Raw genomic sequence first — 17,135 nt, 5'->3', positions numbered from 1 at the left:
GTAACGGGGCAGGCAAAGGAGATCTAGGCTGAAGAGAAAGTGAGGGAAGTGGAACCGCAGGAAGAAGCGACTCAGAAGTAATATCAAGAATTGAATCACTATCTGAAAAATATGGGACGGACTCACAAAAGGTCACATCCACGCTAATAAAGTACCGTTGAGAAACAGGACTATAACAACGATAACCTTTATGAGAACGAGAGTATCCAAGAAATACACACTTTATGGCACGTGGGTCAAGTTTATCAAAACCAGGACCAAGATTGTGGACATAACAGACACAGCCAAAAACTCGAGGAGTAAGAGAAAACAAAGGAGAATCAGGAAATAAAATAGAATGTGGAGATTTGCCATCTAATACAGATGACGGCATACGGTTAATAAGATGACAGGCAGTAAGAACAGCATCACCCCAAAACCGTTTAGGCATGCGCATATGAAACAAAAGAGCACGGGTTACTTTTAAGAGGTGTCGATTCTTACATTCTGCAACTCCATTTTGTTGAGGAGTATAAACACATGAATTTTGATGAATAATTCCTTTATCACTAAGATAGGTATCAAAAGGGGTTGCAGAATATTCCTTAGCATTATCAGAACGTAAAATACGAATTGGACAGCCAAACTGAGTTTTGATTTCTTTTCAAAATTTTTGAAAAATTAAAAATAACTCAGAACGATCTTTCATTAAAAACAACCAAGTCAGGCGAGAATAATCATCCACAAATGTCACAAAATAATGAAATTTATTGATTGAAGAATGCTTTATTGGACCCCATACATCTGAATGAACCAAATGAAAAGGACTAGAGACACGATTATTAACCCTAAACTTGAAAGACACACGATGGTGCTTACTAAGTTGACAAACCTCACATGACAAGAATTTCAAATTACTAAGACTAGGAACTTGACGCTGCAAAACTTGAAGTGACGGGTGTCCAAGACGACAGTGCCACTGGAATGGACACAGAGAAGACTGAAGAGCCACAGGATAAAGTGCTACATCAAAGTAATATAAGCCACCAGCTTCATTCCCCGTACCAATCGTCTTCTTCGTCTTGAGATCCTGAAACACACAAAAAGTTGGATAAAATGTAACAGAGCACTGAAGAGATTTAGTAAGCTTACTGACAGACATTAAATTAAAGGGAAACTGAGGAACATATAAAACAGATGAGAGAGACAAGGAATCACTAAGTTGAGTTGTCCCCAAACCTGAAACGTTAGCGGAGGAACCGTTAGCAAGGGTAACTCTTTGAGAAGGAGGTACATAATTAAAATCAGATAGAAGAGAAGAACATCCAGTCATATGATCGGATGCTCCAGTGTCTATGATCCAAGGACTGCGAGTGGAAGACAATAGACATGTGGGTGCAGTACCTGACTGGGCAAAGGTAGCCGTGGAAGATGAATTAGATGCTTGCTTATAAGACAAAAACTGAGTATACTCATCACGTGAGACAGGGACCGTATCTGATTCAGCCACATTATGAGGTCCAGAAGCAACATCATTCGGAGAGGAGGAAACTTGATTTGCATAACTAGATGGTTTGCCATGAAGGTCCCAACAAAAATTCACAGTATGATTAGAAAGACCACAATGAGTACATTTTCGTGATTCCCTGCCACGGCCACGTCCTCCCCGTGAATCACGACCGCCACGTGTGGAGCGTCCCCCACGACCTCCATGGAAAACAGTATTTTCACCCTTTGAAACAATCAATGCTGAACGCTCACCACTCTGCCCAGTATTCAAAGTGGAGGTATCACTGACAAGTGTAGCGCGCTGAAGTCTAGAAAACACATCAGCAAGAGATAGAAGTGTGGGACTGCCCATAATCTGTGAACGAAAAGACTCATAAACTGAGGACAAACAAGTAAGAAAACGAACAACATTAAAGTCCTCACGTTGTTGTTGCATACTGCGAACATCAGCAGTAATGGGCTGATACATATTCAGCTCCTCACAAATGCCCATAACTTTGGAATAATACTCTTCTATACTGTGACTACCTTGTTCAAGATGAAAATACTGCTTACAAAGCTCATAAACACGAGTGATATTACCTGTCCCAGAATACAGTTGTTGCAATCTGTCCCATATCTCCTTTGCAGTATCCAAATAAAGTAAAGTTGTACTAATTTGGGGTTCAATACTGTTTATCATCACAGAAATGATCTGAGCATCTTCCTTTTCCCATGCATCAAAAGAAGCATCAGTTTCCTTAAGTTTCTCTTTAGTCAGATGATTACCAAGGCCTCTACCTTTGAGAAAAATTTTAACTGATTTAGCCCACAGTATATAGTTCTTCCCATTGAGTTTAACAGAAGTCATGGAAGAATGAAGAACAGAAGTGGGAGAAAACAAATCTGAAGTGGAGGCCATGTCTTACCCAGCAAAACAGAGAAGAAAATATGAAGCAGAATTGGTATTCGGGCCGAACCTGGGCAAACGGGTCGGATCCGAGAACAGGTCGGATCTTGGCAAACGGGTCGGATCTGGACGAGCGGGCCGGATCCGGCTAACGGGTCGGATCGCGGATCGGATCTGGTCAAACGAGCCGAATCTGGGCTATCCCTAGTTTACGAAACCAGGGTTAGAATAACTATCCCAGGTTTAGTAAACCAGGGTTGGAATAGCCTCACTCCTGCAGCCAAACACCACCCTTCTCCTTCACAATCAGCGCCGGCGAGAACCAGAACTCTGCCACCGACAAGAAATTCCAGCACCCGAGATTCGCAATGGAAAAACAAGGCTAGTACACACCCTAGCCCTTGCAGCGGTGACGACAACCCAACAACAACAAAAAAAACAGCGATCTAACAGCAGAGCGGAGAGGGATCGCGATGATGGAGCTTCTGCAACTTGCGACAGCCAAGGAAGCCTCGACCAGCAAAACGAAAGGCGTCAGATTTGAGAACGACGAACAAATCTTCAGCGAGTCAGATCTGAGAACGACGAACAAATCTTCAGCGAAGAACAGAGTTGGCTTCGATCTTGATTTTGATTTGTAGAAGAACAACCCAACCCAGATGCAATCACAACTACAACCCGCTCTGATACCATGTTGTTTATCATGAGAGATAGAGAGAACAGAGAGAACAAAATGTATATCTATTTCACCGACTCACTACCAAATAAGCCTATATAGGCTTATATAAGGGATACAAGCCTCCTTAATAACACAAGGGCCTACTAATATAATGTAATTACATAATGGCCCAACATATATATATATATATAACATTCTAACAGTTAGCATGAAAATTTATTCAAGAAAATTGTAGGAAAATATTAGTTTGTTATTTTGGATTGCATAAAAGTGAAAAGAAAGTGATTGAACATACCAAAATTACCCTGATGATTTTAAATACTAAAAAATAAATGAATTTGTATTTGATGATGTCTATTTTAGCAAATAAATAGTAAAATGATGGATTATTAAATTTAAATGTATAAGAGGAATGTCAAATAAAAAGGAACTCCTTTCACGCAAAAATTTTATTTTCCTGTGTTTTGTGCAAGAAAAGTTTTGGGAGAAAATAGGCATGTACGGGAAATAAAAATTTCCATTATGTTTCTTTTTCCATCTATCCAAACTCCAAAAAAATTTAAAAATTTTCTCTTTCCTTTCTTTTCTAGTTGATTCCACCTAACCAAATGAAACCTCTAGATTTTAAACTTTTTATTGGACTTCAGAAATACTAGGACAGGATTTAAGCAATGAAAAAACACAGAATTTCAGAACCACGGATTTAAATATTGAAACCAAAAGGCATACAAGTATATCAATGCTTCATAAATGCAGGTGCAGTCATTTCCTTTGTCAGGGAAAAGTTGACATTTCAGAAGGATAGGTTCGAGAAAATACCATTTTCTGCAATTTCTTTTCCATAATTTTCTCAATGAGTTGACCTCTGGATCTGCACCCATAAAACGATACCTACAAGAAGTTATAATCCAATGACTGGATGAGGAACAGAAGTTAGCAGCAGCAGCAAAGGTAGATGATCCGAGATTCGAGATGAAGTCTTACTCTGGTAATGATTTTGGATCATTGGCATCTATAAATAACATGAGAAAACATTCGTTTCCTGATATAAAATAAAGAAACAGAAGACTGTAAGTGACATTAGAAAAAAAAAATTTAAAACAGAAAATTACCACTGAGTTTGCAACTCGGTTGATAACAAACCAATATTGATTTGGCGATATGATGCAGCACGATCTAGCTGTTTTGGATCAACCACCCAAAGAGATTGGTCAATATCATCCACGGTAGACCAAAATTCCTGAAGATTCTCCAGATGCTGGGTATAATAGTAAGGAGTAGGCACCCATTAGTAAAAGAGTGAATTTATAACACAAGTCACTTCTGACACAAACCTTGTTCTCAAATGACTAAAAGCCTCTCTCTCTCCCAAGAAAAAAATAATAATAAATACTTGTCAAGTGTACCTCCTGAAACTGCTGCACAACATCTTTCAATCTTGAATTAATTGACCATTCCAAATTGAAAATATGAGGTACATCCTGAAGGAAGAATTCCAACTTTAATTCTGAATATAGAACCTTCAAATATCAACAGATTATAGCCTATAGGAAACCAACCGCTGAAATCGAAGGTGGACATTTGGGATAGGATTTATCCAATAGAATTTCCATAATATGCACTCTTCCTGTCTTGTCCCTAGCACTCAAAAACAAAAAACCTGAGTCGGCTATTTGAAAGGAATGCTAAATTACAACCAAAAAAAAAAAAAAAGAAAAAAGAAAGAAAAAAAAAAAAAAAACAAATCGAAATAAGAGACATCATAAGCTGAAAGATCATTTTGCAAAAAAATCTAAAAGCAAAATTGACGGTTGGAAAATAATATGATTTTGTTAACAAAAGAAAGCAACTTCACAAGACTGATTTACAACTTATAGTAGCAACAATAAGCTTGGCGACATGGAATTGTGGCTCAATGTAACCACTATAATGTTTGCTTTTAATTATGAAAAAAAAAAAAAAAAACTTATAGTAGCAACAGTTTAAAAGTTTGAGTATGCTAGTGTTAACCTCTTTTGCTTTATTTTTTTGGGTAAGTTACCAAAATAAGAAATGATATACAATAAGGTTCAGAACACGTTGTCGATATAAAGCCGGCAAAAGCTTAGCAACAGAGAAAGCACTCTCACACCCTGAGAGGCTAGGGAAACAAAATACACAATTTCTTACATCTCAGGAAAAGAAACAACAAACTCTCCAGGATAGCAAGTTCATACAATCTCACCACATGCCTTAGATTTTGGGTATTGGATTTTGTATTTAATGGAATCATTCAGTAAAGAGATAAGGAGCTAGAGAAGTCCCTTTCTAAGAAGCATAATGTTGGAAATCTGACTTTATTTTTCTTTCCTTATTTTAAGGCTTGATTTTCCTTATTTTTCTTTCCTTATGTTAAGGCTTGATGTACTCCATATATTAAGGCTTCATGTAAGGCTTAACATACTCCTTTTGTGTATATATATAGAGTGGCTAGCCTCATTAGAAGTTAAGCCAATTTACACATATTTTACTTTTCATAAGAAGCTTTAGGCCACTCTTGGAGCTCCTTCTCAATAAACCCGACAAAGAAACAATGAAAAATACGTTGTCAGTCCTCATAGTCAGGAGACCAATCCAATTAGAGTATAATCATGCTCCCGAACAATAGAAAATATTATCTTCGAAAATGTTTAGGACAATGAGCTATGCCCCTCTCCTTAGCAAGCTTGAGGCTGAGACGCAAAGTTTTTGTTTGATCATCTTCACAATCCTCCCACTCACTTTAGAAGGTATGTAGAATTCAAACACTATTCTTTATACACTTCCATCATATTCACTGTCATCATCCTCAAGCTCACTTGGCTTACAAAACATAACTGAAGTACCACTTACCCTTTCTTTGGGGTCAACATGCACGATCGTGGACTCTACAACGGTCTCAACTCTCAACTACCTTCTTGGACATTGCCAAGGCATTACCAACCTTCTCTATTAGAGTAGACATCCTAATAAAAGAAAGAATCTAAAAGAAACTAGAAATGGAAAATCAAGTCTATAGCATTATTACCAACAGGTCAGTGGTCTAGCGGTACCAGTCCCCTACTTCCCATAGGGAGGTCAGGGGTTCGAGCCTTAGTAGAGGCATGTGAGGTCAGGGGTTCGAGCCTTAGTAGAGGCATGTGTGTGTGAGTACCAACTAAGAAAAAAAAGTCTATAGCATAGTTCGACGACATGGACAAGGATGTGGAGCAACAGACACGAGGCCGTACCGGGCATAATGCAACATAATAGAGAGAATAACTAAAGCAAATGACATTTTGTCATCCTCCGAATCAGTCTAATGGCCAAACGATGTCATGTCCTCACACATATTTTCATAGTAAATTTCCCATCACTCTTTGAAATTGAGGTGTCAACTATAACAAATACCAAAATGCCAAACCAACATTCCGCATATGGACTACTAAACTAAAATAATTATCCAATCATAAGGAACTATGACATGAAACATGGTAATCAAATGATCCTCTTAATACAAATAAAGAGACCATATCCACGCTAAATCTTCGTTCATCAAGAGTGCACCACATAGCCAACTATTGATGGTCTTAAAATTTTTCTTAAACAAAAGGTACAACATTCAATTATGAAATGCCAAACATTTTTAGCCCCTGGTGCATGCATGAATAGTGGAATAGGGAGGAAAACAAAGAAAGCAGTCCAAGATAATAATACACATATAAGAACAGGAAAACCTGCATTGTTCTTCGTACAACATAACTAAATAGATGTGACGGTAAGGTAGAGCATCTTACAAAATGCGAAAACTAAGAAACTTTAGATCTTGGCTCAACCTCACCAAATGCTCCCATCCAACTTCTTCTATCTGTGTACGAAATAACAAAAATTTAGGATCATTAGATTAAGAATCCTAGAACAGTTATTACTTGTGAGAACAAACTCAGCAAACTAATATCAAGATCTTTCATGAAGTTATCAGGTGCTTGTTCTGACAGAAGTTAGGCATAATGTAATGGTGTTAAAAGACCATTTCTTTTATTTATTTGCTTCAGCACTAAAAATATTTAAAACTTCAAAAAGTCTCAACTATCAACAATTGAACATAGTATATAGGGCATGGTTAAAGTATATATTACTGCATGCCAACAGTTTATGCATCCAGTAAAGACTCTTGTTAAAGTAAGAGAACAACATATTTCTCGATCACCAGAAGCTCTCAGGAGTCAGGAATGTTCTCTTGATTTGTCCCACCAACACTGCTACCAACAGCGAATGGAACCGGCACGCCAAACACACCATGTTGCATGGGCACTTTATTTAACCAAGATTTTGTGTGTGTGTGTGTAGAGGAGAAAAGAAGTTTCAGCATAAAGTGGTGTTTTTTTTTTTTTAAAGATTGCATAAAGAAACGTTCAAAAGGGGAATGCATCCCTCAAAAAATACACAAGGCCTAATAGGGCCTCTAAACTCTCAAAGAGTCCAAAAAATCAACTATCTCCTCCGTGGATTTACAATATCTCCCTATAACCCAACAAAAAAGAGTGTTTATAATAGAGAATTTGAACTCCCCTATAGGAGTCTCCTTTCCTTCAAAGGACCACCTATTTCTTTCAAGCCATAAACACCACCAAATGCAAAGCGGCATAACTCTCAAAAAATCACGGACTTGGGCCCCCACTATACAACCTCACCAAGCCTCAATCAAAATTCTGGGGGATCTGGGCATAACCCACTGAACCCCAAACAAACTCAACAGTAAGACCCAGCAATCCCAAGCCACGGGGCAATGCAGAAGAAGGTGATCAACCGTGTCAGCATTAAGTATTGGTGTCCCACCAACACTACTGCGAACAGCAAATGGAATAGGCACGCCAAACACACCATGTTGCATAGGCACTTTATTTAACCAAGATTGTGTGTGTGTGCGCGCGCATGCATGTGTGGAGGAGAATTAGAAGTTTCAACATTACATATTGCTGTTCCCGTCCTAAGATTTAAGGATTAAATGAATCTGCTATATGAACAAGTAACTGTACTGGAATGCATACCCAAGTCTATGTAACATGAATTGGTAATAAATAACACCTTTAAAGCTTTCACATTAACATTTATCTTTTACCGGTCTAAAAGATCGTAACATAAAACTTTTAGAAGATAAAGAATAATCCATAACAAGTACACATGAAAATATATTGGACGAAAGAATACTGCGTCCCAAAATACTTGTCCTTCTTCTCATTTTTGGCTGTCCAAAAATTCATTTCCCATTTGAAAAGTCAAAGTTAAAAAGATTGCATCATTCCAGAAATATTTTATAATTATCGAAAGTTTTCCCAAGATTGATAATACAAATTTTTTACTTTAAAGGGTATGGAATTTCAAAGGAGACAATGCATTAATTTCATTTCCCTTAAAAAAGATTGAGTATCCAAAACGGACAACTAAAATGGGATGGAGGAGTATCAGCTTTCTTGGTTTTTTCTTTAAGCTTGCTAGAAACCATACTTATACCTCCATATAACGAAAGTCAATAACTTGATAAGAAACCGTTCCAACAGTTAGATGGCCAACGTTTAGATAGAATAGAGAAACTTCACCAATGTCTCATATATAAAACCACATAAAGTAGAAATATCATATCACAGAGCAGTGCCTGAAAAGCTAAACCAGCACCAATGGAGGAGATAGGGGGCATGGGAGAATGAATGTCAACTAGTCAGGTGAACAGTCACATATTAGGAATGTCAACTCAAGAAGTCCACAATTAAGAAAATGAGTCAAATAGATGACATAGGTACATCACAAGCATGTTCACAGAGGAACCACATCAAAGTGTCATGCCAATAATATTCATAAAGCTGTGGAAAGCCTTAACAATCCAATAATATGTAGAACACTCTTATGTTCCAACCGATCAATGGTTTTAATCTTTTTAATGAGAAATAAAATCAAGAGAAGGATTGTAAAATGTTATTGATAAAAGGCAGTTGGAGTAAAGGATGATTTGAGATGAATGAGAATGGCATAGCCCCTATACCATGGAAACCAACATCAGTCACAAAATGAAGGTAGAACCTCCTACATTTTAAAAATACAGAACATGAATCCAATATGCTATTACTTCTTTCATGATCCCAACACAAGCATGGGTGATGCAGCAGCGGGTAGGGGCGATTCGAAATCAGAATTCAAATAGAATAAGTACGAGATTGAGAGAGAAAGGGAAGAATAATAGAGGGAAGAGATATCAGAAGAGAAGAATAATAGAGGGAGAATAAATCACGATAATCTCAAAATTCAATATCAATAATCATCAAAAGCTGTCTTTCACAATGTCTTAACCAACCTTATATAGGGATCGAAGAAAAACCCTAATCAAACTATTACCATAAATAGAAATCCTAAAATCAAATAATAATAAGAAAAGTCAAAATTCCTAATTCTATCTTTCCTTCCCACGTCTCCAATAATATGCGTGGGCTGTATGGACTTCAAGCTCTCGGGCCAGGCCCGGTTCTTCACCATTCCCTCCCGGTTGAGAAGAACTCTCCTCCAAAGAGTACATGCATAAGTATACTCCAAAAAGTATGAGTCAATAATCCGTCTGATATTTGAAACTGGAAAATCCTTCCATCGAACAAGGTAATACTTAATATCTCCAAGATGAGGGCCATCACTCTGATAATCAACAATATCCTCTGTCCAATCCATATAATGCGGCTGAAAAGATAGATGAACTAATGTCGGTGCTGAGGAAAATGTAAATCCACCTGTAGGAACACATGCCAATAAAATAGGAGGCTCAAAGGTGCCTTAGTCAGATAACAAATACTCCACATCAAAAATTGAATAAGTACTCAGATCCAATGACCAGTCAAAGAAATATGCATTAGGTCCTGATTTTTGAACGATGTGGAAAATTCCAACAATTTTTGCATGTTTTATTTGAAAGGAGTTTTTAGGATAAGGTTGAGGTAGTGCACAGATTATAGCATAATCTCGTTCCATTAATTCATGATTCCTATGGTAAGAATATTAGTGAAAGAGGGTAGAGAGAGAAGAGAGGAAAGTCAACATGGTCAACCCATCCTCAAATGTTACATCCTTAATTTCATCCAATTTTGTGCATTTGGGTGGTGGAGAATCCAACACCTCATATGTGACAATGGGAGCTGCCTTAATTATGAATTTTTCTTCTTTTGCCAACACAATAGACTCTTTTTCAGACACATCTTGACCAAGACTACTTCAGCAAAATCAATGGACATAATTCCCATAGATTGTAGAGCTTTTGAAAAACAAGGTTTAAGAATTGTAGCACATTGTTCAAGACTTCTTCTCCTAACTTGTAAGATTGAGGTGAAATAGTCCGATTTTCCTTTCTAACACTAGTTAGAAGAGGATGAAGTAGCTCTACAAAGATATAGTCGCTTTCTTCAAGTACTAGAGTCATAATTTTCCCCATTGATGATATCTGAGTGAAAATACCTTATTCCTTAAAAAGTGTTCAAACTTCTCAACAATTCATTCATTACAGTCCAAATCACGCATAATCAAGCATGACTTGACCTGTGCAACAGTGTGAAGCATTGAAATAGCTTTTATGTAGCAACGGTCAGAAATATGAGACAACTTCTCAAAAGACTTAACAGTTACCTGAAAAATCTCCTTTAGTTGCTCATCACTAAAAGGCTCATTTGGTGCAGTAATTCTCATAATTTCATTGAAACAACAGGCAACTGAAATTCTCACATCTATATTTGGGTGTCTGAATAAGACATTTGCAAGTTAGACCTCTATTGTCAAAGATATTGCATTTTGGATCAATATTGATGGATTTTGTTTCACATTGCATAAAAGAAGCTCTAACTCATCAAGCATATTGAGAAGTTCAGGTACAACAAATGGAAGCATAAAGAGCCTATTTCTAATGTTTAGGAGTTGTTTGGACTACTCCCCCTTCGACAACTCTCTTTCATCTTCACACTAGTCTGTTCGACTTTCATGTGATATGAAGTTTGGTTTGTGCTCAACAATCCCAATCTTGCTTGGCTTAGAACACAGCCATTGGGGACATAAAACGACGTTCTCTTCTAACATTGTTATGTATTAATGAAATGGGAAAGAAATAAGAACGCCGACATAGTATTCAAATTGAATTAAGCAAATCAAATTATAACCACGACAACGCACAAGCAGGAAATATGAATGCAATTAAAGTGACTATGCCAAAATTCATGCACTAGTGGTAGGTATTTAGGTGTAAAAATAAAGCGGAAACAATGAAAACAAATTTTTTTTTGTTTTTTTTTTTTTAATTAGACCTTTTTATTTTATTTTATTTAACTTTGGCAAGAAACTAGAAAGAAATAAAATAGCAATTGAAGTAAATAATTTGGTTCAAGAATCAAATGGGTTCAATTAGGACCTTTTGCAATTTAAGAACCAATCAAATGGAAAAAAGTACTAAAACAATTTTCAAGTGAAGAATGCGTACCTTTTCCGAAGTCCTTTGTAATCAACCCTTGAATGTTCCTAAATAAGTCAATCTGATTTTATTTATTTTTTTTTTTCCTTTTTCTTTTTTTTTGCGGGTTCAACTTGAACTGTTTTTCTGCTGAAGTGATGCGAATTTATGTAAAATATGTATAGTATGTGTAGTGTTTGGGGTGATTTTCAAAAAATAATGTAGTCTAGGGGTACTTTAGTAATTTCAGATTTTGGACGTTTTAGATTGGGTTAATTTTAGGCTGTCTTGGGATATTTGGGGTGATTTTATAATAGAAGTTAAGTGGATGGGGTATTAGAAAAGTTTCCTTTATTTTTGGGGTTTATGTGCAAAACACTGAAGTAGCTTCTTTAGGATAGTATAAAAAGAAAGAGAGTGGCTGCCTTCGGGGAGGATTATTTTTTAAGACATATTCTGGAGCTAGAATTGATGCTCTAACCCCAGCTAGGGTTTCAAGCATTGGAGGCTAGGGTTTGAGGAGTCGACCCTGTGGCGCAGTCTAATCCCTCTACCACTGCACTTCGCGCAATAGGCCAGTGATCTGCCGCTGTTTTCTCTATTGTTCCAGATCTGATTTTCCACATTCAGAACTTTATTATCTTCTTTTGTTACAAGTAAGAACCTAGTTCCCTCTCGTCAGATTGGTGTTGCCTTTATATCTCAAATTAGTGCGTCTGTTGCATCTGTTTACATTAGATTGGTATCAGAGCAATTCTTTCTTTGTGGCTGCTAGTGTCCCAACTCCTCTAGGAGGGTAGGGAGTTGGGACCTTGTGATAGATAGATATGTTAAGAGGTTGGCAGGATGGAGGAAGCAATATCTGTCCGGGGGGGGGGGGGGGGGGGGGGGGGGTGTTGGGAAGAAGTTACTCTTATAAAGAGTACTCTTTCGAGCTTGCCTACTTATTTTTTATCTGTGTTCCAAATCCCATGCTCTATTGCTGAATTGAAAAGATCCAAAGGGATTTCCTCTGGGGTGGAAGGGGCGAAGAGTTTAAGTAGCATCTCGTCAGGTGGGAGCAAGTTTGCAAGCCCATGAAGTTGGGTGGTCTGGGTATTCGGAGGTTGGTTCATTTTAATCAAGCTCTCTCGGGTAAATGGCTACGGAGATTCGGCAAGGAAAGGCATCGCCCTTGGAGAAGGCTCGTTTCATGTCGTTTTGGGGAGGAGAGTGGCGGGTGTTCTACTCGTCCAGTCTCTATTGCGGGAGGAGTTGGTGAGTGGAAATCCATTCGGAAGGGTTGGGATGTTTTCTCTTCCCATATTAGATTTAAGGTGCATGACGGTAGATATGTTCGTTTTTGGGAGGATTTATGGTGCGGTGATCAGCCGTTATCTTGCACCTTTCCAAGTTTGTAAAGCATCGCCACTGATAGACATGCCTGCGTACTTGACTGTCATCGGCTTGATAGTAGTGGGATTATGTGGGATGTGAGCTTTCGGCGTTCCTTTCAGGATTGGGAGATGGACGAGGTATGTGTTCTTCTGGATATGTTGTATAAACAGGAGGTAGTTGGCAGAGGTAGTGATGATTAGGTGGATCCCCTCGTCCCATGGTCGATTTGAAGAACGATCCCTGTTTCGATGCCTAACCAACTTCGTTCGCATTGATTTTCCATGGAAGACCGTATGGCGTTCTACTGCTCCTCCTAGAGTGGCATTTTTTGTTTGCACAGCTGTATGGGACAAGATTTTGACGATTGACAATTTGAGGAAGAGAGGCAATTGTATTGTTAATTGGTGTTGCCTTTGCAAACGAGATGGTGAGTCAGTGGATCATATCCCCCTGCATTGTCCAGTGGCGTACGACTGTTGGAACCTTATATTTGGTTTATTCGGTATGTTTTGGGTAATGCCCGGATCTTCCAAGGGATTGATTAACGCATGGAGGGGATGCCGTGTGAGAAGCAGTGTTCACGACTATTGGAGGACAGTTCGCATTGTGTTTGGTGGTGCATTTGGAAGGAGAGGAATAGTAGAATGTTCGAAAGGAAGGAGTCGTCCATGGCGACGCTGAAACTTCATATTATTCGTTCTATTTTTAGTTACGTGAAGAGGAGTTCTTGCTCCTCTTCTGATGACTTAGTTAATTTTTTGGATTCTTTGGGTCCTTTGAACCTGGTTCCACTCTTGTTACGGGACACGTTCCCTTTTTGAACGCTTCTTAATCGATTATTATTTATCCAAAAAAAAAAGACAAAAAAGACTAGTGGGACTAAAACTAAAAATATGGATAGTCGATATAGTTAAATAGAAGTACAAGTGGGGATGTAGTGATGAGGGCCAAGACATACGAAAAGGATAATATATTCATAAATAAGACTCGATTTTATCAAAAAGTGGAAGAAATCGGAGATGATGTTAATCATAGAATTAAAGCATGATTAAATAAATGAATAAGTGCTCCTCGCATATTGAGTGATTGAAGTATACCTCTAAAACTAAAAGGCAAATTCTATAACAGCTATTAGAAGAGTAAAATTCAAGGCGACAAAATGTTGGACAACTAAAAAAAAAGTAGTCATAGAATGAGTGCAGCCTAAATACAAATGTTGAGATAAATTTCTGGCAAGATAAGAATGGATAAAATAATATGAAAACAATCGTGAGACGGTTGAAGTAGATAAAATGAGAGAAAATAACTAAAATAGCTTTACCTTGTGCAACGAAGACCAAATTACACTAGTAAGGAAGAGTAGTATGGTCCATATTAAAGCTAGGGAAGGAAAAGATAATTACGGATAGTAAAGAAAGATATGATTGCATTGGTTATTTGGACATGAGCCGCCATGTGTTGGAAAATTCCTACAAAACTAGGAGTGTAAGTTGGATAAAATGTTCCGAGTCGGTATATTTACAACTGAAGAAGATAAGATAAAGTGCCATGACAATCACATTGAAAATTCATCAAGCTCAATCACATTTCGAGCTTAAGAATGGGCAAAGAAAACTAGGTTGGATTAATGTATTAGATAGATTGGACCTCTTATGACCTAGGAATGATAATTTAGAAGGCTCAAAATAAAAGCAAATTGAAGTTTTCAAAAATATTTGGAAGCTTGATCAATCGAACCTTGTATTGGATCGGTTAAACATTTTTGGACAGGATTTGAATTATAAAGACTGTAAAACATGATTGATTTTAGATCCATTAAAACTTTTAATCTGATGGCCGGAGAGCTATGACCGATTGAACATTTAAATCGAAGGCTACTAATTTATGAGGTAAGTAAACTCTCTAACCGTTCAATAAGTTCAATTGATCGAGCTTAAATCAAAGCAAGGAGAAAATCATCAAGCATCCATTAACCGGGTATTTTGTGAAGATCAAGGAGCCAACAAACAACCAAGGAGAGTAGATGTTGTTGGTGAACAAGAGTGTTTTATTGTCAACAACATTGTTTGAAGAGGAACCATTGGCTTGAGTTTGAATCAGAGATAACTAAGTGATTCTTGGGAGCAAGTCTAAAACCTAGTATTACAATCATTTCTCTACAGGGGATTGTTATTACATGGACCGGAGGTCCCAAGTTTTTCCCTTTCTAGGGGTTTTCATAAAAATCGGTGCCTCAACTTTTTTTAATTTTCTGCTTTGTGTTCTTGAGATTGTGATTGTGATTGAGACGTGTATAAACTAAGCTAAATCAAACTTGCTTAAAACAAACTAAAATTTGATAAATTAGTTATTGACAGTTGGTATCCATAAGACCTATTCACCTCCCTCTAGGTCTGAATTGAACCATGTGTAATCTGACGTATCAGAGTCCAAGGTGTTGGTCTGTTCCTTCAATGGTAATAAAGCAGCATGTCAAAACAAGATTTGCGTGGAGAAATGCTTTATTGAGTTGTGTGGAATATTCCTAAAGTAATTACTCGTAGTCTAACAAAACCTCTTCCATGTATGTCAATTCAATATTGGCCAAACTATTAGCTACAATGAATTAGCCAATGTATTAGTATTCGCTATATGGACACTGTGGTCAAAGGCTAACTTCTTTCATGATAGTTGGCACTCACAACATCATAAGAAATAGAGTGCTTGAGTTTTGAGAAAATTTTATTCTAATTTTGACTCGTATGGGATCAAACAAACCTTTATTCATCTATGTAACTTCAATAAGTGAAAATTGGGCATTCATTATGTTATGGTGCATGTCTGAATCAACTTTTGTAATAAAAAATGGTGAGCAAATTATCACCTCATCACAAAAGCCAATCTCCCAAATATTTGAGGTCAGCTACATGAATCATGTTTTGCCATTCTATCAAGTCATGGCTTCAATTAAACTGTATCTGACACAAACTGAGAAAAGAATTTCCTTCATTCATTTCGAATAATACACAAAACGTTAGCTATATACATTAACCCTGGCCATAGTTGTTAAAGGCTCAAGGTGCACAAAAGCGCAAAAGCCTCCTGGAGCCTGAGGCGCAAGGCGCAAGGCAAGGCGCGCGCCCGACTGAAGCAAGGTGCACGTTGAAAAAAAAAAAAAAAAAAACCCACTTAATAAAGTATTAAAGATGCAATAATATATATAAAGATGCAAAAGTCAACTAAATGAATTAATTAAGTTCAATATTACAGTGATAAAGCTTAAGGTATCATCATGTATCCACATTAATTTTGACTGCATTGAGTCATAATAGGAGTGAGTGATTGTTAATTTCAGTGTGTTTTGTGGACCAAACCTGCAATCACGATTGGCTAAGTGAACCAGGCATGATACCTTATTCTATAATTTATTCTAAGTATGTATATGCAAGTTTTAATAAAAAAACATGACGCCTAATATATATCACATATCAATAAGTCTTAAATAAACATATATTTATTGCTTTGGTATTTTCCAGAGAAGCCCAACAAAAATTTAGATTCAGATAACTTTGAGTAGGTCCTCCATGAAGGAAGTGTGAGAACATCTTTCACATATATCATGATAAAAGTTGTTTGAATATTTGCCCTCTGTTAAAGAAAATAATTGTGTCTCCCTCTGTTTTGAGTGGTGAAATAACATCTCTATGCGCTTGCTTTTGGGGAATAATTTTTAGTCCAATAGATAAGAGCACTCTAATCATAGCACTATTTATTCAAACAAAGGACTATCAATGTATTTGATGATAATATATGATTTTACAGGAAAGTCAGTGCAAGTATCTTCTTTGCAATGTATTTTTTTAATTTTAGTTTTTTCATTTGTTCATATTATGTGGTATAAATATATGTAATTAAAGAAGGGCCTTTTAGGAAAAATATTTTCCCTGGCCGCCAATTATGGAATTAAAGAACCAAAAAAGAGACAGAAAAGAAGAGAGAGAAAAGAAAAGAATTCTGCCAGACTCGAGAGAGCCGAGAGAAGAGAGAAGAAAAAGAAAAGGAGAGAAAAAAAAAAAAAAAAAAATCTGACGAGAGATGACGAGAGAAGAGAAGAGAAGAGAGAAGAAGAAGAGGAGGAGGAGAGAAGAATAAGAAAAGAAGAAGAAGAAGAGAAAAAAAAAAAAAAAAAAATTGAAGAGAGAAGAAGAAGAGGAGGAGGAGAGAAGAAGAAGAGAAGAAGAACTTTACTGTGAGTC

At 37.1% G+C, this 17,135-nt stretch overlaps 1 protein-coding gene across 9 annotated transcripts in view; it reads right to left on the bottom strand.

Annotated features, from left to right (window-relative positions):
• LOC132267041 (uncharacterized) overlaps positions 1-17,135 on the bottom strand; it is a 41,696-nt gene that overhangs the window by 10,429 nt on the left and 14,132 nt on the right. For 3 of the 9 annotated variants that reach the window (XM_059768079.1, XM_059768085.1, XM_059768088.1), the window contains 6 exons: positions 6,851-6,921; positions 4,616-4,700; positions 4,463-4,537; positions 4,200-4,314; positions 4,041-4,098; positions 3,876-3,971 (listed from right to left, as the gene is read on the bottom strand). In XM_059768079.1, coding sequence (XP_059624062.1) covers positions 3,876-3,971; positions 4,041-4,098; positions 4,200-4,314; positions 4,463-4,537; positions 4,616-4,700; positions 6,851-6,921 — 500 coding nt within the window. Of the gene's footprint in view, positions 1-585; positions 1,070-3,875; positions 3,972-4,040; positions 4,099-4,168; positions 4,315-4,462; positions 4,538-4,615; positions 4,701-6,850; positions 6,922-17,135 lie in introns of those variants that run through there. The other 6 variants (XM_059768082.1, XM_059768086.1, XM_059768081.1 and 3 more) reach the window with 5 other exon arrangements.

Source organism: Cornus florida, unplaced genomic scaffold (assembly GCF_030987335.1).
Source record: "Cornus florida cultivar Cherokee Brave unplaced genomic scaffold, ASM3098733v1 CherokeeBrave_3.0.0_Hap2_Chr07, whole genome shotgun sequence".
NCBI lineage: Eukaryota > Viridiplantae > Streptophyta > Magnoliopsida > Cornales > Cornaceae > Cornus > Cornus florida.
This window is presented reverse-complemented; position numbering and strand designations above follow the sequence as displayed.